This window comes from Mus caroli, chromosome 1 (genome assembly GCF_900094665.2).
Source record: "Mus caroli chromosome 1, CAROLI_EIJ_v1.1, whole genome shotgun sequence".
Classification (NCBI taxonomy): Eukaryota; Metazoa; Chordata; class Mammalia; order Rodentia; family Muridae; genus Mus; species Mus caroli.
This window is the reverse complement of record NC_034570.1, coordinates 51,166,774-51,189,583: the sequence shown is the minus strand read 5'-3', so window position 1 is coordinate 51,189,583 and position 22,810 is coordinate 51,166,774. Positions and strand designations below refer to the sequence as shown.

Genomic DNA, 22,810 nt, shown 5'->3' with positions numbered 1-22,810 from the left:
AGTCAGAATGGCTAAGATCAAAAATTCAGGTGACAGCAGATGCTGGCGAGGATGTGGAGAAAGAGGAACACTCCTCCATTGTTGGTGGGATTGCAAGCTGGTACAAGCAGTCAGTATGGAAATCAGTATGGTGGTTCCTCAGAAAATTGAACATAGTACTAACAGAAGATCCAGCAATACCTCTCCTGGGCATATACCCAGAAGATGTTCCAACTGATATTAAGGACACATGCTCCACTATGTTCATAGCAGCCATATTTATAATAGCCAGAAGCTGGAAAGAACCCAGATGCCCCTCAACAGAGTAATGAATACAGAAAATGTGGTACATTTACACAATGGAGTACTACTCAGCAATTAAAAACAATGAATTCATGAAATTCTTAGGCAAATGGATGGATCTGGAGGGTATCATCCTGAGTGAGGTAACCCAATCACAAAAGAACACACATGATATGCACTCACTGATAAGTCGATATTAGCCCAGAAACTTAGAATATCCAAGATACAATTTGCAAAACACATGAAACTCAAGAAGAAGGAAGACCAAAGTGTGGATTCTTCGCTCCTTAGAATGGAATTTTTCAAGACTTATTTTTAAAATACTTTATCTACTCATCCTCAGAAATAAAACGGAAAAGCATCTACTTATTCAACTAGGTAATTCCTGATAGAATGTTACACATAAGAACAACTGGAAAGCACAACATCTGCCTATCTATGCTGCTAAGTGCCTGGAGTCATTGCAACTTTTATGACCGAAGTACCATTAAGGACAGACACTCTCTGTTGGCGCATGTTCTGTTTGAAAGCAGAAATGGAACCATGCATGTATCATTCTATTGCAAGAATCATGGACTTTTTTAAATTAAAAGAACACTTTACCTCTTTGGCTACAAGTTCTTCCAATAGATCAAATTTACACTGTGACAGCAACTTGGATACATAAGCAAAAGCCTTGAAAAAACAGGAATGTAAAGATGACAGTTATTTCAAAACATCACATAAAATAGCATACCACATCATAATTAAATGGTTAGAAGAGCAAAAACTGCTTTATGGTAACCGTGATAGCAAAAACTATTACAATAATGTCGGACATGACTGCTTTTAAGTTGATTGCCTTTTCTTAGATGGCTTGCCCGCATATACAGTTACAAATGAGCTGACTACAAATTATGAATCCATTTCTAGGTCTTGGGAAATGACAGTATGTGGCATATATACTAGATATCTCAATAAAAAAAATACCTTCTATTTTATTTTAAAATGATGATATAAACAGCTATGATATACCTCTTAATCATTTACAGACAGCAATTAGAAAGTAAAACACTCTGGAGTCTAGATTGTACTTGAAGTCTGGAGATCTGGATTATAGACAGAACCTCTCTAAGATATATGTTAGGTTTAGAAAAGTGGGAGAAAGGAGAAATAGCTTATGATCTAAGACAGTGATCTAAGACAGGTATAAGGTCTTATTTTAAGAAGAGGGAAGAGAATCCACAATTCTCCACACTCAGCAAGGAGAAAAAGCTGGCACATTCAGATCCCACTTGTATTTCAGGAGCTTTAAGCCAGCTGAGAGAAGACATGTTAGCCAACAAGTTCAAGAATTTAAGATATAACAGAGAACCATCTAATCTTGGAGGACCACAGAGGTTCCCTAAAGGAAGTAGCTGAAACCTGACTACTGGCTGGAGAAAAGCGACCACGTGCGACAGAGAACTGCAAATGATTACTAGCTGAACTGTTTCTCTGCCATGGTCATGGTAAAGCCCTAAACTCTAAGACCTTGGGATATGATATTATTTGGAGAGACAACACCTTTGAAGAAGTGATTTAAAAAAAAAAAAAAAAGCTGGTTAGTGTATCATCAGTACCTTTATGACAGGAGGGAATGTATAGAGATGCCAGACATAAACAAATGTAGCAGCCTCAGGAGAAGACAAACTTCTCATCTCTAGATATTGGAATACTTCTGTTTAAGCTGTTTAGTCTGAGACCCACTCTATAATAGCCCTAGCAAACAACCACAATTCAATGCAGATGACTTTTGAGAACATGCACATAATCCAAATTCAAGGTCTCCCTGAACACTCTGGGCCAGGGATCTTCTATGTTTGGAAAGCTCCCATATGCAGCATGAATGATAATCCAGATATTAGGAACTATAACCGTTATGCAGAATCCTCATCTCTACTTTGGTTGGTCAAGATCATACCTGAGCAAACTGCTCTAAAATGTAATAATGAATAATGAGGCTACCCTGGTAAGATCCTCTCCAAACTGGAGTTAGTTATAAGGTACCTTGTGGGTGCTAGAAATGGAACTTAGGATCTCTGAAAGATGTTCTTTAGTCACTGAACCATCTTGCCAGCACACTTGGGTTCATCGTAGTTAAACAAGGATTGGACAAGAGGCCTTTTCAATTTGATGTCATATGATGATTTCCATTCCTGAACTAGTGTAGTTATTTATGTGTGATGTAGCAGACTCACGTGTGGGCACTGCAGAGTAAGGAGTAGGATCAAACCGTTTTACCCCTCTGTGCACAACTGACACAGAGAACAGACTAGCAAATTCACCCTTTCATCATACTTAGGTAGGCATTATCACTCAAGCTTGCTCACTTTTATTTTTGTGCAAACATATATATTAGCCAAGAGTTGACCCAAGGAAACAGGAGTTAACACTGACCCAGATTACACGAAGTTGAAAACTCATTTACAACTACATGAGTTGGGTATAAATGGCTAGGGATTGGGGAAAATCTGAATAAGTCAGAAGTAAAATTATAAATACCAGCATATAGTCAATGTTGTTCAATTATTATCCTGATGGTCTATTCCAGTATGAACTGGAGAATAAACTATGACTTCTACCTTTGTATTAATCAACAGTTTTGAAATGCTAGGGACTGACAACCCAAGAAAATGAAAGGAGATTTTAAAAGTCTTCCTGGAAAGAAACACATGTACACACAAACTGTGTCAATGATCTTGAGATCATTGTTAAGGCAACATCACTTGCCCTTCGGAAAGGTCACGATGGGCAAAGTCAGAGCTAGGAATCGCCAGTGTGCTAGACCTGGACACTAAGTAGACCAGCAGCCTCAGCAAACTCTTATCCTTGACAGAATATATAGGTAGAGAATGCGGAAGGCAATTCAGATCTGTCAAACAGCTGGTAGGAAACTCTGCCTTTGTACCTGAAATGATGTTATTACTTTGGCAGTGTTATCTTATTCCTCACCATAACTTACTCCATTCAATTTACTTAACAAATACTTATGAAGTGCCTACTATGGGTGCCAGGCACTGTCTTCTCTAATTTTCTAATTCTGGAAAAAATCATACCCAGACAAAGGATTAACTAGTTTTAAAGTGACATTGACAAAGAGGCTTTGAACTTAGGCCTTATCCCTAGTTTCTTGAATGAACCCCTCCTCTCTGACGACCATGAGAACACACTTAGAAGCTTATTAAAGTCCTGAAGTGGCCGAAAGATTCAGTGTCTAGGTCACTACCATCGTTGAATACCACGGGTCGCAATGAAGAAACTCCATCGCTAAACACTTGATCACGGAAACGTTGAATGCACGAGGCAGAGAGGTCAGCTAGGGGAGCAAACAAACCTGCTTCGCCCCTTCAGAGAACTCAGCGATACTGAACTCTTTGTCGAAATAGGCCCAAATAAGGAAGGCGTAAATTCGAGTCCGGACCCAGTTGATGGGATTGGGAAATCCCACAATGATCATTCTGGTTCTCTGGCGTTGCTGGGGCTGCTCCTCGGTGCTGTAGCTGCGGCTGGGACTAGCGGGTAAAGAAGCGAGGGCTGGAGGATGTTCTGCCCGGCCGAGAAGGGACCTTCGGGAGCTCCAGGAACGCAACGCAGGGCTTGTCCAGGCCCGAGTGTAGCGAGGGATCGGAGCCGCGCTTGAGCCCAGGCGACGGCGGCACAGGCAGCAAATTTCAGTCAGCGTCAGCCTCACCTCGGTGCTACCGAGAGTCCGGAGTCGGGTGACCGGGCCGGGCAGCGGCCGGGAAAGCAGGGGCAGAGGTAGGAGACGGGCGGCCAGCGCCATGTTTGTGACCTTTCACCTCTGCATGCCTGTGCAGTACCGAAAGCAGGCCGGAGGGAAACCAGCTCGCCGGGGTTGGAGAAGTGGAGCCAAGGCCGCCTCGTTGCCGCCGCCTCGGGTGAGTCCTCCCACCTCGGCTGTTAGCCCTCAGCCCAGGCCGAAGCCCTCGGGCTCCCCGCCGTGCGCACTTCGAACCAGCCGCCGCCCTCTGGGGTCAGTCACCTACGCGGACCATTTCTTCCGGAGTAGTGTTTCCCGGGGAAATCACGCGTGGACGGACTCGTCTAAATTCCCAGGCCTGTGAATTTCACCATGGCTGAGCAGCGTTTTCCGGTACCCCGGCTGCAGGGCGTCTCCCGGGAGCAGTTCATGGAGCATCTTTATCCACAGGTGAGGAGGCCCGCCGCGGGAAGGCAGGGGAGACACCCCGGGACCTTATGGCGGCCCATCTGCTCTCCTGCAACCCAGTTCGGGGGAAGAGAAGGCGCTCTGCTGTCAAGGGAGAGAGCGGAAGGGACCTGCAGCCCTGCTCGGGAATTCAAAGCCCTGGAGAGAACGGCCCCACATTTCTGGGGAGCAGGATGACCGGAGAAAGCTGGGTGGCACGAAGCTCACTGAGAGGTCGCGCGTGTGGCTTTTCTGACCTCACGTGCTCCCTTTCTATGGAGTTTTCCTAAAGTCTAGTTCAGGATCCCTCGCCCTTCTCTTGCTTGGTCCTAACAGCCCCTGGAGTATTTCGAGATATTAGATTTTTGAAGCTCGATATTTAGGTCTAATGAAGGATTGCAGCAGGGAAACCAATGGAAATAGTCTCGTAGGTTTCCTCTGGTACAAGTCATTCATTGATTTAAGCCTGAATCATAATTAAGGCTTAAGCCCTTTAGTTTTGTTTTTTCCGAGTCAGAGTTTCTCTGTATAGCCCTTGCTGCCCTGGAACTCACTCTGTAGACAAGGCTGGCCTCGAACTCAGAAATCCGCCTGCCTCAGCCTCCGAAGTGCTGGGACCAAAGGCGTGCGCCATCACTGCCCGGCGCCCTTTAAGTTTTTAAAGAAAGAAGTAGCAGAAAGTAGTTAGATTTAAGAAAAGAAAACAAGTTTGCTCTCAGGACTTTTCAAGAAAGTCCAAGTATCAGAATAACAGAGTAAGGATTCTGGCGAATATTCTAAGGGAAAAAAGTCTCTGAAGTATGTTAGTGGTCTTAGGATGGGATCTGTAGCTACAGCTACGCTATGCTGCTGGAGCAGCCTGAAGTGTTCCTTTGAGAAGACAGGATTACTGACGACCCTAGAAGAATTTCTAATCGAGTCACTATAAGGCAGAGTTTAAGTTTACTAAGAGGTTGTAGTTCATGTTTCAATAGAGAGATGCTTTGGGGTAATACTATAGTTTGATCAGGGAAAACCACGGCTCACTAACATTGTACAAGGAGGTTAAGACCTGTCTTTTTTTACAGGTCAGTGGTGGCACATGCTTTTAATCCCAACATTCAGGAGGCAGAGGCAGGCAGATCTCTGGGTTCCAGGCCAACCTGATCTACAGAGCAAGTCCCAGGACAGCCAGGGCTTCATGGAGAAATCTTGTCTCAAAAACAAAGAAGAAACAAAACCAAAAAAAACCCAAAATATAAAAAGGCAAGTCTTTTACTGCTTGTGGAGCTTTAGTCTTGCTCATGAGAATCCTAGAAAATAACTGTCTTACAGGAAAGGTGATAAGCCGTACCTGGTCATATGCATTTTGGCCTTAGACATGATTTGTTACTATTATAATATTCTTACTTATAAAAAGAAATACCTCCATGTAGGCAACCTCCCAGCAAGATTTTTAAATTGTGCTGGAATTATTATTATTATTATTATTATTATTATTATTATTATTATTATTATTGAGACAGGGTATCTCTGTGTAGCCCTACTTGCCCTGGTACTTTGTTCTGTAGATCAGGCTGTCTCAAACTCACAGAGACCCACCTGCCTCCCTAGTGCTAGGATTAAAGGTATGTGCCATTACATCCTGACTAGTTGTGCTGAATTCTTACCTCTCAGCTGGTGAGAGACTTTAGACTGCAGGATGAGGACCTTTCTATCTCATGTCCTTAAATTTCCCTGTCTTCCTGCCTCACCTCAGTTGCTGTAAGTCTGCTAGAAATGGAACAAAGCAAATCAACAGAAAAATGGCAGTTTTTCATCAGTAGTCATATCATTCATTCCTGTACTGAGATAACTAATTCTTGACCACATATGTTGCCCAACGTCAAGAAGCTTTGATAATTCACCCTTGGTGAGGGTGTATTGACATAGCAGCCAACTGGTTTATACCAAGTGATTTAACTCTTGATATGGCTTACAAACTACATGTTTACTTTAGAACAGAGTGATTTTTAATTCAGTGACTGTTCCATACAGAAAATAATGAATTTTTCTCATTTTCACTCCTATCACTCACTCTCACCCCACCCTCTCCAATTGCACTCCTTGTCAACAGACCTCTCTCCTACTTACGTGTGTGTCACTGGATTTATAGTAATTTCATATTTATTTATTTGGTTCTTTTTTCTTTTAAAGATTTGTTTATTTTTATGTACATGAGTACACTGTAGCTGTCTTCAGACACATCAGAAGAGGGCATCCAATCCCATTATTACAAATGGTTGTGAGCCACCATGTGGTTGCTGGGAATAGAACTCAGGACCTCTGGAAGAGCAGTCAGTGCTCTTAACCACTGAGCCATCTCTCCAGCCCAGCAATTTGTTATTTAAGAATTTACTTTGCAGAGATTTCTTTAAATATATGACAGTATCTACAGGACTCTATTATACTAGTAGTTATTGGAAGTAAACTATACATGGGAGTGTAATTAGATAAATTATTACTCATTCTTTGATATATAAGCTATAACAAAGAATGACATGTGAAAACTAATAGCAATGAATTTCAAAGTATACGTTTTAAACTTGTAAAAAGAAAACATTGGGTTTTTTTCGTTTTTTTTAAAAAGAAAAAAGCAAATGTATGTTTGGGGTACTTTGGATAAAAGAAATATAGGAATAGTACTTAAGAAATTAATTGGCTGTCTCTAGAGGATGAGTGAGGATGAGCTGAAAGAATGTGATGAGATAGCTGGCCTTAGGGGAATCAGATTAATACTTTACGATCTAAAGTAATACAAGAAAAACAAAGAGGGCGTTGGGAAGAGGCAGTTGGATTTCTGTGATTTTTGTGGCCAACTTGGTCTACATAGTGAGTTCTAGGCTAGCCAGGGCTACATAGTGAGACTGAATCAAACAAACAGAATTCAACAGAAGTGAGAAATGATTATTTAAAAACAACCCTAAAGTTTAAAAAAAAAAAAAAAAAAAAAGCAACAAGCAAGCCTGTTAGGAGTTGTGGAGAGTGGAAAAGTTACCTTTAAAACAATACTTTAATTATGTGTCTTCAATCCAAAGGTGATAAGGACTGAAAACAATTCTAGTGAGAAGACTTGTATTTTATAGCCCTGTGAGCTAGCAGTTCTGAGAATGTTTTCTGGAAATTCTAGAATATTGCAGATGATTAAATATTGATGGTGGGAAATAAGTTTTTTTTAACTGTTGATCAAAAAACTTGCAAAGATACAAACAATAAAGGCTAGATTTAACCTTGGCATATGTTTTATTCATACTGCATAGTTCGTATATGTTTAGAGATAGATATGCAATTGAGTGTCTAGATATGCCCTTACATGTCTTTTCCTTTTAGAATTGAGAAAAGAGAAGTTATGATAAAGCACTAAAATAACTCCTGTAGGGTAGATGAATATAATAAAAATACATTATACAGATACATTAAAATGTCAAAAGGAAAGTTCCCAGGGAAAAGAAACCAGAGTTTTCATAAATGATGGATTGCAAAGCTGGACAGGGAAAATAAAAAAGATAACTGGATCATCTTATTTTGCTATAAAGTAAGGAAATAGTTGGTTTAAAAAGTCACAAAGAAACCAGCCCTCTAGTCAAATCTACAATAATTTGAACACTAAAATTATACCAGTAAAGCTAGAGGCAGAGGGATTGAGTAGATGTTAGGGTAGAACATCGTGTGCCACCTGATGTGCCCTGGGAGTTCTAAACCAACCCTTTTGTGGAGCATTCCTTACTCAGATTTAATCATGGAGAAACTAGATAAACCCAAATCCAAGGCCATTCAACAATTAATTGGCCTGTGCGCTCAAATATATTAAGGTCATAGAAGACAAAGAGAGCTGATGAGCCGTTCCAGATGGAAAGAGCTGTGCTCATTGGATCTGATATGGCATCTCAGCCTGAATTCTAGGTCAGGAAAGAACTAGGAAGGAAAATATTGGGATAATTAGTGAAATTCAGATGCGCATGGTATGTTACATAATAATATGTCAGTGTGAAATACAACTCTGATAATTTCTCTGTAAGAGAATAGCTTTTTTTTTTCAGAAGATATACTTGAGTCTTGGAGATGAGAGGTCATGATGTTAACAATTTAACTTTGAAATGGTCCAGAAAAATTAGTTTTAGTAACATATCTGGGGCCGGGCAGTGGTAGCGCACACCATTAGTCCCAGCACTTAGGAGGCAGAGGCAGACAGATTTCTGAGTTCAAGGCCAGCCTGGTGTACAGAGTGAGTTCCAAGACAGCCAGGGCTACACAGAGAAACCCTGTCATGAAAAAACCAAAAAACCAAACCAAAACCAAAACAAACCCATATCTGTCTTTATACACTGAGTTTGTGAGCAAGTGATAACACAAATGGAGTGCGTATTGGAAAGCTGGTGAGTCAAGTAGAGAGGCCATGGCAATACTTATGTTGTTGCATTTCTTAGAAAGTTAAAATGATATCAAAATTAAAAGTTACAAAAATAAGGTAAACTTTAATTATATTTTTTGCCTTAAATAACATGAAAATACTTTAGTATTAGAATTTATGTGTTGATGAGGCTGTTTTGTTTTCTGGTCCTTAAATATATGCTTTTAGTTGGACATCTTAGGCTGAGATGAAAGCCACACTCTGATACCAAGGTAGTTGCTGTGTTTTTCACCTTCATTACAGAGAAAGCCTCTCGTGTTGGAAGGACTCGACTTAGGATCTTGTACAAGCAAATGGACAGTGGATTACCTGAGTCAAGTTGGAGGGACGAAAGAAGTGAAAATTCATGTTGCTGCAGTTCCACAGATGGACTTCATTAGTAAGAATTTTGTCTATAGGTATTTTCTTCTGAGGTTATTCTGGGGGTACAAATAACTTTTCAAATCTTTAAAAATATTTTTACATCATTATATAAAGACCATACTGCATTTCATCTTTAGTTTATGTAATCATGGAATAGCTTACTCCTTTTTCATGAGTGGCTTAAACGACAAGAATTCTGAGTTTACATAATTGTACAGAGACATTTTCCACAGGTTTATTTTTTAAATATAGGGAACACCCTGTGTTCTGTGGAGCCATGGAACAGAGAATTTCTATTCTTGGAGTTAGGTTGCCTCTGAAGTTGTGTGCTGTGTTCGCTGAGTCTTTACTGACCCATTTCTGCTGCCATTACCCAGCACAGGAAGTTTTCTTAAAGCCTGTTATTTCTTTCTGCCTTGTATTTGGTGTCTACTTTCTTTGGTTTAGTGTCATTTAAAACCATGCTGGATCTTCTCCTGATGAATGACCTTGCATGCTAATAAGATCTTCCATTCTTGTTTGATACTGTGTTGTCTGCGATGGGTAAGTCAGCTGCTGAACTTGTAAGCTTGAAAGCCTTAAGGTCACCTTGCAGATTTCACGTGCCTTTTATTCCCATGCAATTCATTAAAAATATTAGCTTAAAAAACAGTGTTCACATTCTGAGCATGTGCAGTTCCCAGTAAATTAAATCTATTGAAAAGACCCTGTTATTCACAGAGGATTTCAGGTTAGAGATGAGCTGAATGGTTTCTGTCCAGGCCGTCCTACTTTCCAACCCTATGTGGTAGTTGCCACAGCACTTCTCAGTTTCTGAGTGAGTAGTCACCACAGTAGCTCTGGGATACTTCACAGGCCACAGATTGAATTTAATTGCCAGAAATTTTTCCCAAGTGTAAGAACTTGGCACTTTTAATTTAATCAAAAAAGTGGGAGAAAGTCCTAGAGCGATGAGTGTTCTTCAGCCTGGGGTTAATATTACTGATTTTCCATAGTCTAATGCCATAACAAGTGGGTATTGAAACTTCATCCTGGATGGATTTGATGTTTACTTATGTCTTGAACTTTTCAAAACTTGCTTTTCAAACACATATATAATGTAATAGTTTCTATTCCAGCTTTTTCAAAGCCTTTCACTAGAGCTGTCAAAAGCATGAACAATTATTTTTGTGCAAGGAAAAAAAGTAGATGTGTTGTTTGTTTTTCCTATTGTGGGAATATTAAAAAAGACCTGCCAACTCTCTGCACTACCACCGGCGATTCTCTGCCCTGGCGGGCTGGCCAGCCTGTTCTTGTGGAGACTCTGACTCAGAGCTCCAAAATCTCTACCCAGCTCAGTAAGTTCCCACTGGCGAGTTGCTACCATGCCAGCCCTGTGCTTCAAATCCCCCACAGCCTTTGTGGTGCATATCAGGCAAACCCACTCTTTGCCGCTGTACCTTTCTCCCTTGAACCCAGATGAGCCACTGTGTGAAGGAAAACACCACACAAACTTAGTTCAGAAATAATGATAACTTAATCACTGGGCACAACAACTAAAATCCTAATCTGTCAGCCTTATTAAATCTAAATCCTCTGGTGGTGTATCCTGACAGATCCGCCATTAAAACTGGGAAACACTAATAGCCTCATCTTGCCTTCATGTTATCCCCATCTAAAAAATGCCCAAACTCTCTCCTGCTTCCTTTCTTCCTCAGTCCCACCTATTTGCCCAGTGATTGGCTCCTTTATTCATTAGGGGATGGTTCACAAGAAGTCACCTGAGTATGTGACTCATTCCTCCTCCTCAGCCCCTCTCAGGAGAGAGGAATTAGCATCGAAATACAAGCAACCCCAGGGATATCCACAACATTTCCCATTTAAAATATAAGATAGTAAATACAAGTATTGCTTATGACAATTTTACAGATGAGAAAAATGAAGGTTTAAGAAAAGTACCTTGGTGCTGCTAAGAGGATAAAGTGCATATTGCAGCTTTGATGACCTAAGTTTGATGTCCTGGACACATGGTAGAAGAACCACCTCCTATAAGTTGTTTTGTGACACACACATACACACACAGACACAGACACACACACGTCATGGTGTGAATGCACCCATCCACATCTTCCTCCTTATACACAAATATATGTAATAATTTTTTAATTAAAATTAAATAATTTATCTAAGATCGTATAGTTTAAAAAGATAAAACCCAGGGTGTATATTCAAATTTGCCTGTCATAAAAACCAGGGGAACCGTTCTTTGATAATCTCACTTACTGTTGTGCGTGTGGATCCTAAGAAACGACACTGTAATAGAAGTCCTTCTGCTTAAAAGCATTATGGGGCACAGAGAGCCTAAGGCTGGGGAGCTTCCCAACAGCTGTAGGGACAAGGTTGTGGCAGATTAAGGTTCTACTTCTCTGGATGCAGGGTCAGTTGTCAGCCTAGCTTTTGTGGAAAAGTTACAAGCATTCCTTTGTTCCCCTAGTAAGGGAGAACTCACTGTGGGTAAGCAATTGCCCCAATTACACAGGTAGCTATGGGCCACATTAGCCTCCCCAGATCTTAAAAGAGGCTTTGGCATGGATGATAAGTGTTTGTCGATAGTGAGGCTTTCAGTAGGAAGCATAGAAAGGAGAGTGCCAAGTAAGTTTGCTTTGTAATAGGAGATGACCCTGCGTTGACCTCAGGAAATATCGGAGCCCTTTCTTTCTGGAGTGTTCACTCTACACCACTCCCACCAGCAATAGCTTCAGTCTAGACTTATATTCACACTCACATCCTTCACAAGGTGACAGAACAGTCACTTAGGTTTTCAGAAGAACTGGAGGCTGGCAGTATTAGCAGAATGTTACCAGTGAATTCTGTAGATCCAAGTCATCTTGGCCAAGCAGTGATAACTTATTCTTAATAGAACAAGACTATGGAGTGACACTGAAACATGCCCCCGCTTAGGTAAGTGTTCCCCAAAGCCAGTGACTTGAAATGGGCCACAATAGCTTATAGATTTCTTTAAGGGGCATTTTTATGTGCTGTACACAGGAAAACCACATTCCTGTAAACAGCATTGTCTAACATCAAACCTTCATCTTTTTCTAGTATATTTTTAGGAAAACAACAATGATAGGAAAAGTAAGTTATCCCAAGTCATTATCTCATTGATGATATAGTTTATAGCTGTCTTAGGGTTTCCAGTACTGTGAAGAGACACCATGACCAAGACAACTTCTATAAAGGACAGCATTTAATTGGGGCTGGCTAATATGTTCAGTTGGGCTGGCTTATATGTTCAGTTCATTATCATCAAGGCAAGAAGCATGGCAGCATCCAAGCAGACATGGTGCTGGAGGAGCTGAGAGTTCTACATCTTGTTTGGAAGGCAAACAGGAGAAAACTGGCTCCCACGTAGCTAGGAGAAGAGTCTCTAAGCTCATCCCCACAATGATTCTTCCTCCAACAAGGCCACACCTCCTAATAGTGCCACTCCCTGGGCCAAGCAAATATACGCCACCACAATAACTCTTCTACCTCGTATTCCCATTATATCTACTTGGGAATGAGACTGACAGGTTTTCAGTGGGGGTTAGAGGACAAGCTTTTCAGGAATTCTTTGTCTTGCTGCTGATATAGTACTATCTTCATGATTGGGAAATGGTTTTGCAGTTTTTAAAAAACTGATTAATAATAGGGTTAGAAGCCAGAGTCTGGTGATAGCTAGGAAGCTCTCTGCTGATAATCTACATCTGGAAAATGCTTTTAGTTCTGGAAAGTGCTAGGACAACTGGAGCAAAGTAGCCCTCTAACTTGAAGATATGGTGTACTGGAAATAAATGTTGTTTCTTAAATGTCTGACCATTTTCTCTAGAAGCCGTAACATGGCAGGCAGAGCAGGGGTGAGGGGCGGAAATGTCTTCCCTAGTAAGCTCGTTACTCATGTGAGACTAGTAGCTTGTCTCATTTACAAGATTTGTTTGCCCATTACACTTGAAGACAGGCCAGTCAGAGCCCCAAAGTCTGTGTATTTTAATTTTACACTTAGAGTTTACATGGATGAGTTGCTTGCATGTATGTATGTGCACTGCATTAAGTGCACTGTGTGTGTGTGTGTGCGCGCGCACGTGTGTGCGCGTGTGTGCGTGCGTGGTGCCCAAGGAGGCCAGAAGAGGCCACTGGATCCTCTGAAATGGGAGTTACGATGGTTGTGAGCCATGCATGTGGGAGCTGGGAAATGAATGTACATCGTCCTCAAGAGTAACACATGCTCTTAAACACTGAGCCCTCTCTCCAGCTCTAGTTTGTGTACTTTCAGAGTAAGCTGACACTGTGGAAGCACCTCTCAGTAACTTGAACAGAAGGACAGTGGCCTTTGAAGATCCATCTGTACCATATATTTAAAATCTTTAAATCTAAAAATTCAGGTAACAGTCAAATTTATATACTGCTAGATGAGTATTGAATATTCAGGATTCCATCCATGTGGATTATACTAAAAACTGCATTTTTCAAAGCATGTGACACTCAAGTATACCAAGCCTGCATGCATAGTGGATGAATTACTAGTTGGTATGTTATTTTTACATCTAAGGATTCTGTTATGTTTATTTCAGAACTTTACCTTTTAACAAGTTGGTCCAGAGAGCAGCTGAAGAAACACATAAAGAATTCTTCATTTCAGAGGTAATTTTTTTTTTTTTTTTTTTTTTTTTTTTTTTTTATAAAAAATAACCAAAGCCATATAGAAATGGGTTTTGTGTGTGTGTGTGTGTGTGTGTGTGTGTGTGTAGGCCAGAGTAATTTTTATGAGGAAAGGCCTTTTGGAACCTGGAAGGCTAGCTAATGAATAGGCTCCAGGGAATTTCCTGTCTTTGACCCCTGTTCTGGAATTATAGGTGCACACTGCCAAATCTGGTTGTTCTTACATTGGTGCTGGGTATTGAACCAGCCTCCTGTTTATACAGCAAGAACTTTATCCATTGAGTCTTCTCTTAGTGGACTTGTTTGAAAAGGACCAGTAGGTTGTTTTCTACAAAAGATCAAAAATGATGTCTCAGAGCTCAAATCCCTGATAGCCATTCTTTGTGGGTTTTTTGTTTTTTGAGACAGGGTTTCCCTGACTATACTGGAACTCATTCTGTAGACCAGGCTGGCCTCTGACTCAGAGATCTGCCTGTCTCTGCCTCCCAATGCTATAGCTATTCATTAACTCTGGTTGGCTATTCTACAAGCTGTAGCTCTGCTATTTATTTGCTTTCAAACCTTGGCCAATCTATTTTTTCTTAATATATTTATTTCTACATGAAGATTAAAAACTACTTATTTTATAAGGTTTTTGTAAGGACTAAGCGAATAAAATAATCTTAGCAGTGTGCTTGGCACAGAGTCTACCCACCAACTATACATCATTAATCCTGCTTCCTCTGAAAAATTCAGATGTTAATAGAAAACTTTCTTTTCATATCTTACATTAAAATTTCCACATTTTATAGTTACCAGTAGTTTCTTTTATCTGTGTAACATTTGTTCAAGATTAAAGCAGGGTTTTACATTATAGTGTAGTTCTGAGTAATATATATTTAAATATCTTGACTAGGGCATTAATTTATGCTTACACATAAGTACAATTTTAAGTTATGTTAGAGTTGGAGTGATACCTTAGTCGGTAAAATATTTGCACAGTAAGCATGAAGATATAAGTTGATCCCCACCACAGGTGTAAAATGCTGGGCACCCTGGCATGTCCTTACAGTAATTTTAGTGCTGGGGACTAAATCCTCTTGAGAGACAAGAGGATCCTGGAGCTCACTGACCCACCAGCATAGCCAAATTGGTGAGCTGTCTCAAAAAACAAGGTAGACAGCCATCTTAAGAAGAAACACAAGGGGTGAACTTCCAGCCTGACCATGATTAGAATGTCTCGTAAAACCAGCCTTCATCAGTTGTTCCTCAATACTGTGGCCATTCTTTGCATGTGGATATTCAGTGCTTTTAAAGATTTGTTTTCCCATCAAAAGTTAATGAATGGCATAGGTTTAAATATCCATGAAATGTGTCATAAAAGAATCAAAGACAAACTAAGTTTAAAAATTATGGAGTATACATAAACAGATTAGCATGGATTCTCAGTTAAGTTATAAGGAAAGTTGACACTGAGATTGGACTCAGAACATCAGGGAGTACTGCCTGTGGGAGGAAGAGGATGCTGGAGAGGACTTGGGTGTGTGGTGCAGAGCCATCAGACACAGCTGTACACAGCTGGTAGTCTACCAGTTCCCTGTGAAACCTGAGCAAAGTATCCATCAGGGGAGTCCTGCATAGGTGGCAGCTTGCTTCAGTCAGAAGTGTAAATGATAACTTTTGAAACTGTTGGCATAATTTTGCATTTCTGAGTCATGTATGAGCTGACTCTTTAGAAGGTCTTGGTGTGAGAATGCAGGTTATTGGGGATAGACACAGTCTGGCACAATGCAGTCTCCTGGTTTTTAATGTGCTAAAGGGTGAGGTTTTTATTTACCTCATTTTATATTGTGTCAAGTTTATTGTTGGACTCATTTTATTTACCAAATGTTAAAACAGTGTGAGTTGAATTATACGTTAACCAGGAGCTTAGGACGTGCTTATGTTGCTGTTAGAATTGTTTATTTACTGTTTGTGCATCCAGTTTTGAGCAGCAGATAAAGACATTTCTTTATGTGGCCACCAGGGGGCATCGGGGGGGGAAGGGTAAGGTAGTTGAACTTTTCATATGATGTAACTAAATCATGTTGTAAGATTTACTCCCTTCTTATTTCTTCTTATTGTTTTAATGAATGCTGATGGTATTTTTCTTTGGGATATTTAAGGACGAGAAATACTACTTACGGTCACTTGGAGAAGATCCGAGGAAGGTAAGAATTGTGGATTTGAAACAGTCACTTAAAATGTAGGTGAGAATTTTCACATTATCACTATGAATTTTATATTATTGTTGGACATATAACCCATTTTGTTGTTGTCTGTTTCTTTCGATGATCTGTGCCTGAGTGAGAAATTTTTAGAAGTTGATTATTTACTCAGAATATAGAATCTTAGAGTCATCTAAATTACACACAATAAGAACCCTACTGCTAAGTATTTTACAGATGATAGTTCAGCTAATGACATATGACCTAAAAGTACTGAAGATTTATTAGAGGGGCCTTTATGTGTATTCAGAGCCAGATTATTAATTCAAACAAATATCTGAATCTTGCTGACAGTAGGAAGAACTCCTTCACTGGGAAGTTTGGGTGTTGCAGTTGGGCTTTTCCCATCATTGGGCTTTAAAGCACAGAATGAAGATGGCCTCTTCGTCCTTACTACACGACGTGTGGGCGGTGTACAGTGATCCTTATGTCTATGTTGTGTTTATTATGAAATTCTTTCCAGATACTAATCTAAGTACTTTTGAATATCTGTCAATTCAGGATGTTGCAGACATCAGACAGCAGTTCCCATCATTAGGAGGAGATATTACATTTCCAATGTTCTTCAGAGAGGAGCAGTTCTTTTCCAGTGTTTTTCGAATTAGTTCACCTGGATTACAGCTCTGGACTCACTATGATGTATGTTACAAAATAAAAAATGTAAAGGTTCAGAAGGCTGTTGCTCTTACAGGTCTAATATTGATGGTTTGAGCTCTATGGGCTAGTTTGTAGATCTGTGCAGTGTCATTGGCTGAAAAGAGGAGCTGTGAGTATAGAGGGGCAGTAGTAATGTGGAGTCAGCTGAGAGCAAAGCCTAGCTTCTTGCATGGCTCTCAGTGGTGAGGTTCTTACATCATCACAGACTTAATAAAGCATAGATAAAAGGGAGTTATGGTTTTGGCCTGTGAAAAGGGGTCACCGGGGTTGATAGGGGGGAATGTAGAGGGCAAAGCAGTATGATAGAAAGGTCTTAATGAAACAGCTGACTGGCTGTCCAAGTCATAGTGTGTAGGGGGAGGAGGGGCTTACTGGGAAGGTTGGGCAGGAATAAGAGTTGAAGGTATCCAGAGGTCTTCGGATATATCCTGTGAGAATCTTGGATGTGTGCTGATTTGTATATGAGCAGGATGTGCAGTCTTTGATCTTGATTCTGTGTTCTTACAGTTTTATATGCTGAAATATACATGTAAACATAATAAGCAAATTTGAAATGGTGGTGTGTTCAGTTTTGGTGTTGGCAGCAGGAGAAACAAGAAGCTAATGCAGGAACCAGTACTTTCCCAGAGCCTTTTGGTGTTTTGAAATGGGACTTCTGTTTTGAACCGCTGGCTAGACTTGACCTTAGACCTTTCTTTCTCTGCCTCCCAACTGGCAGGAATCTTAGGTGTGTGACAACGTGCCAAAATGAGTTGCCATGTCTATGGATCTTTTAGTATGTCCTAAAACTTCCAGGGGATTTCAACATAGTAACTCTATAGTTAATGAGACAGACAGGAAATCTTAGCATATTTCCAAAGTTGTATTGGAATGATTAGTAAGAAAATGACATGCTTCATACATTTTTAGCTTTATAGATTATGCTTTAAGTTTTAAGTATTTCCTTTGACATTGAATGACAATAGGACATAATACTTTTCTTAAAAAGAAGTCAGAGTGACGGAGGTTATAATTAGAGTTAAGGTTTGCTAGTGAAAGGTTAGTGCTAAAAGAAGATTGTGTCAGTAGTGACAATCCACGAATAATCGCTCACTCGCTCACTCAGTGTATGTCTTAATTCTTCAACTGAGTCATGTGCTTCTGCCTTTTAACATTTGCACAATCTGCACCAAGAGAGGGTACCCTTTATATACCCAGGGAAAGTTAACAGTGATTCATTGAAAAGCATACTATGGAAATTTGCCTTAATGTAGTCCTTTGCACATAGTCTCATAATCAGTTTTCATGACCATGTATATGTCATGTATGGGTGATGTATATGCAGTGTTTAATAGTAGCTGTGTTAGTGCTTTCTATTTGATCCAAGGAATTCCTCAACAACGTAGTAAGACCATCATTAACCAAAGGCCGCCTCAGTTGTACTTACACTCTATTTCCACGTCCTGTTTTCCCAATTTGCTGGTCCTTCTCATGTTTCTTTTTTTTTTTTTTTTTTTTTTTTTTTTTTTTTTTTTTTTTTTTTTTTTTTTTTTTTTTTTTTTGGTTTTTCGACATGGGAAGGAATGTCTTCAATTAAGACACTTTGAATTATGACTGTAAGAGTTTTGTGTAAGTCAAATCTCACAAAAGGAATAGGGTTGAAGTAACATGTAGTAACTCAGGTATGTGATCTTGGCTGCTCAGAAGCAGGTCAGCATAGGCAACATAGGCGAGATCCTGTGCAAACTCCACCCCCACCCCACCCCCAAGAAGAATAGGGTTTGAAGTTAACTATTTAGAATGTCATTGGATTGACTTTTAGATATTGTTTACACATCTCCTTATTGATCTTTAGGTAATGGATAACTTTTTAATACAAGTGACAGGAAAGAAGCGAATTACACTGTTCAATCCTCGGGATGCACAATATTTATATTTATCAGGTATGATTTGTTTCTAGAGTTTATTCAGTTATTTTAAAATAATATAGGAAGACCATGTTGTAGGATACTGCTTCCTAATGTACTGTAGTTTCCATTGTGTGTATGTGGTGATTGATAGGCAGTGGAAAGAAGGAGGTTTCAAGGCTAGTTGTAGTGGCACACTCCCTACATCCCAGCACTGGGGAGGCTGAGGCTAGTGGATCTCCGAGTAGCTGGGCTACAGAGTTAGTTCCAGGACAGCCCTGGCAACACAGAGAAACCCTGTGTCAAAACAAAACAAAGGAGAGAAGTTCAAGGTCAGTCTGGCATATGTGAGAAGCTATCTCAAAAACAAAGAAGCCAAACAAACATACACACACACACAGTTTGAAGGTTATCTTATAGCATTGCATAGATGATGGATGTCAGTTGTCATATTTAAAGAATGGTCATTAAAATTTATCTTAGGTTCCAGAAGAATAGTTAGTTCTTATATTTTGGTTGTGAGCCTAGCCTTTAACAGCTGAGCTATCTCTCCAGCCCAATAGTTCGTTCTTATAGTGTGAATACAGTAATTGAAAAGAACTAAGTTTCAAATTTATATTTGTGGATTGCTTTCTAAAATGTGGGCTTGGTTTAACCTATCTGATCTCTCTTGGGGACTTTGAGGTTCTAAATCAGAAGTGCTGAATATCGACAGCCCAGACCTGGATAAATACCCACTCTTTCCTAAAGCAAGGAGGTATGAGTGCTCCCTTGAAGCTGGAGATGTCCTCTTCATTCCTGGTAAGGCTTCTAAACCATACTAATGTATTTTTTATTTGTGTATAGATATCCAGGTACATTGTATCCCATCTGCCTATAGTCTTCAGAACAGTAAACGATACAGGTTTATATTCTCTTAGCAATAGGCTGTACCGTTAGTAAAGGGATGTAGTAGATCATTCCATCTGTTATTCACATAACTACATGGTGTTTTCTCAAAATATATTCCTGTCATAAAGCAGTCCATAACTTGTTAAGATAGTATTGTGAGTTACCTTACTAAAAACATGAGTATCATCAGATTTGAGAAAAGATTGTACCTGGTGGTTTTTTTTAAAATTATTTTATTTCTAAAGTATATAGACTTTACCATTTCTAAAAGGAATTTACCATTTCTAAAAGATTATGAATTTTATTAAATATTATAATATCAACATCTGAAAATTTTTTTCTGTATAGTGTCTGTGTTCAATAAATACATGTTAGTCTAGATGCTCATAAAATTTCCATGTTGTTAGTAACTATGATAATATGGCTAATATTTGTAATTAATACTTATTACTTAAGTGAATACTTGGATTATATAGACCAAAAGTAATGGAGTTTACTGGCCAACTTCACTTGTGTAATTCTATTTGCTGTATCAATACATTTGTAGTCCTAAACTATTGATACCTTTATTCAGTGGTAGAATTAACTTTTGAAACACCCATAAACAGTAAAGATCAGGTGACATACTCGGTTAGACTGTAAATTCCTTGAGCATAAGGAGCCATGTTCTTGCTAAGTTCTATATTCCCCATAGAGCAGCACTCTTCCCACAGCTGCCTCATGACCGTGGTGCACTGACTGACTACTTGTCTCCTTTCAGCAACAACGCCGTTATCTTAAGTCTATTGCCAGTTTGTAAATTAAAGTTTTGGTTTTCATATTTAGAACATTATTTTAGCTATGTAGTTTTCTCTTATTCTGTTTAGATTTTGTAGGTTATATTTGTAGATTCCCATCTTTAGACTTAATTATCAGAATGTTAGCTTGTTCTGGTATATTAACAAGTGAAAGAAGATTCTGAAAGACCTTATAATTAAAACCAAAACTGTTGTAAGATTACTTTTATAAATAAAAAAAGTATTGTTTTTCCATGAGCACTCTTAGAACGTATGTCTCTACGATTTAAACCCTCCTTTCACAAGACTAAAACATTTCTTGGCATGATTATCATTCCATCTGTTACACTGAGGTGTTCTTTAATATTCTTCTAGCACTTCCATTTTGAAAATGTTAGTTGAAAACAGTAAACTTTCTAGTGAAAATGAAAAAATAGCTCAATAATGTGATCAAGTTTCTTCTTTATCACCACTACCAGCAAACAATTTGCTGTAGCTGAAAAAAATAGACGATGGGTCTATGTACCTTAGAAATATAAAAACTAAAGCAACAGTGCATGCTGCCCAAGTTAGAACCAGATTGCCACTGGAACAGGAAGTGTTTGAGACCGATGACAGTATCAAGTCACAACGGACCAGGCATAGTCTTTAAATAATTAAAATGTTCTGTGTACACAGTGCTCCTTGTTCTGATGTGGTTGTGTAAATCAGGAAGTGTAAACATGTAACACAAAAGACTGTCCTGAATCTGAGAATCTCAGAGCCAATACAAGCTAGATGGGAAGATGACAATTCCTCAGGCAATGAGAACAAGGGCTGTGCTCCTGACACTGAGCTAGCTGGCAGATGAGTGAGTGACTGGAAAGCAGGGAGCATGCAAGCGATGGGAGCTTGCTACAGACTGCCTTTATGCAACTTGTGATATTTCACTGACATTTGTTTTTTTTTTTTAACTGTAGGTTTTATTTTTAACTTTTTTTTAAAACCACTTTCTGCAGCTTTATGGTTCCATAACGTCGTTTCTGAAGAGTTTGGAGTGGGGGTGAACATCTTCTGGAAGCACCTCCCGTCGGAATGCTATGACACAACAGATACCTATGGCAACAAAGATCCTGTAGCGGCATCCAGAGCTGTGCAGATCTTGGACAGAGCTTTGAAAACACTGGCTGAATTACCAGAGGAATACAGGGACTTCTATGCACGCCAAATGGTCTTACGTATTCAAGACAAAGCCTACAGCAAGAACTTTGAGTAAAAAATGAACTAAATGTAATACAATTTTAAAAATAAATAAAAAGCAGCTCAAGTATTTGAAAACTATAACAAGATATAAAATTTAAAGATTTTTTTAAAATAGGAAAGATAAGTCTGAGATTTATAGTATAAAAGGAGATGCATATCTGATATCTACTTGGTATAGATTGAAAATGCTTAGCGGGACCATTCTTTAGCTCTAAGATGTAAATAAAATTTGGAGTTAATAAAAAAATCTATTGAATCACACACTACATAAAGTCTGTTGGTGGAGTGGCCGTCTTTGTTTTTTTTCCAAGGATTTAGTGATACCACCAAAACCTTGTTCACCCCACCCCCACCCTACTGTCTTTCAACCACAGGATTGGCATTATCCTAGGTCTAGCTACCCTCGTGGTCATGGGATGATTGCCAATAGCAGCTGGGGCCTTGTGTGTCTTCATTTGTATGCAGTGGAGGAGTCTGGCTGGAATCCACAGGCACTGTCTTACATGAAGCAGCTTTTCAGAATTCTCTTAGCCTTAATGCTTTGAAATGTTGTCTTCAACCCTGTCCATCAATGAGTCTGTTGTTACCTCATGCAATACAATTACACATAGGAGTGGGCTGCTCTTCCTTGAGGTACAGGAAAGTGTATTAAGAGAGCAGAATGGTTAAGGTTAGATATTTAAGAAAATTTACAGGGGGCTTTGAATAAGGACTTATCAGGACTAAGAATAAGTAGATTTGATAGTGTGATAGATCATGAGTTCTGGGATTTATCCAAAAGAAACCTCATTTGATGCTGGCCTTTCTTGATGTTTTCCCTTCAAATACTTACGTAGTATTTCTAATTTTTCAAATACTTCTTTCAAAAATAAGAAATCTTTCTAATGTAAGTTTTGAAGACAGTGAGCTGTATGTTTGCATGTGCGTGTGTTCCCTGTACCTAATTCACTCAGTGTCATTGAAGAACAACTGACCTTACTGAACATGTGTCCATCAAAAGTAATCTAAGGTCATCAATTTAATACATTTTGGAAGTATTTACTCTTGAAAGTAGTAGTAAATAATTTACTCATGCTCTGTTTACAGTTGAACTAATTCCAGGCATCCAAAGGAAATGATAATAGACAAGAAAGGAAAAATATGTAATTTGACTTTTCCTAGGTATCTTC

General features: G+C 39.3%; 2 protein-coding genes across 4 annotated transcripts in view; one reads left to right on the top strand and one right to left on the bottom strand.

The window, feature by feature from the left end:
- Positions 1-4,648, bottom strand: part of Maip1 (matrix AAA peptidase interacting protein 1) — an 11,330-nt gene extending 6,682 nt beyond the window's left edge. Inside the window, exons 1-2 of the mRNA XM_021170478.2 lie at positions 3,638-4,648; positions 886-957 (exon numbers count right to left, since the gene is read on the bottom strand). Of these exons, the coding sequence (XP_021026137.1) occupies positions 886-957; positions 3,638-4,087 (522 nt within the window). The 5' untranslated portion in view covers positions 4,088-4,648. The remainder of the gene's footprint in view (positions 1-885; positions 958-3,637) is intronic.
- On the top strand, positions 4,186-22,348 carry Tyw5 (tRNA-yW synthesizing protein 5). Of its 3 annotated transcripts, XM_021170506.2 has the most exons (9): positions 4,295-4,474; positions 9,144-9,279; positions 13,856-13,925; positions 16,088-16,132; positions 16,484-16,506; positions 16,689-16,828; positions 18,681-18,768; positions 19,417-19,533; positions 21,398-22,348. In XM_021170506.2, exons 1-9 carry the CDS (start codon positions 4,397-4,399, stop codon positions 21,652-21,654), a joined length of 954 nt encoding a protein of 317 aa, XP_021026165.1. In that variant the 5' UTR covers positions 4,295-4,396; the 3' UTR covers positions 21,655-22,348. The 3 variants fall into 3 exon arrangements, with proteins under 3 accessions (XP_021026148.1, XP_021026157.1, XP_021026165.1); XM_021170489.1 differs by lacking the exon at positions 16,484-16,506 and having other exon boundaries at positions 4,186-4,474; positions 16,691-16,828; positions 21,398-21,903; XM_021170498.2 differs by lacking the exon at positions 16,484-16,506 and having other exon boundaries at positions 4,186-4,474; positions 9,144-9,298; positions 16,691-16,828; positions 21,398-21,903.
- Positions 22,349-22,810: the final 462 nt, after the last annotated feature.

Bases quoted from the DNA above. Each gene is read 5' to 3' on its own strand.
- Tyw5 (XM_021170506.2), top strand. From the start codon at position 4,397: ATGGCTGAGCAGCGTTTTCCGGTACCCCGGCTGCAGGGCGTCTCCCGG. The intron at 16,829-18,680 runs GTATGTTACAAA...ATTGATCTTTAG, and splicing joins AGCTCTGGACTCACTATGAT to GTAATGGATAACTTTTTAAT. The intron at 19,534-21,397 runs GTAAGGCTTCTA...CACTTTCTGCAG, and splicing joins AGATGTCCTCTTCATTCCTG to CTTTATGGTTCCATAACGTC.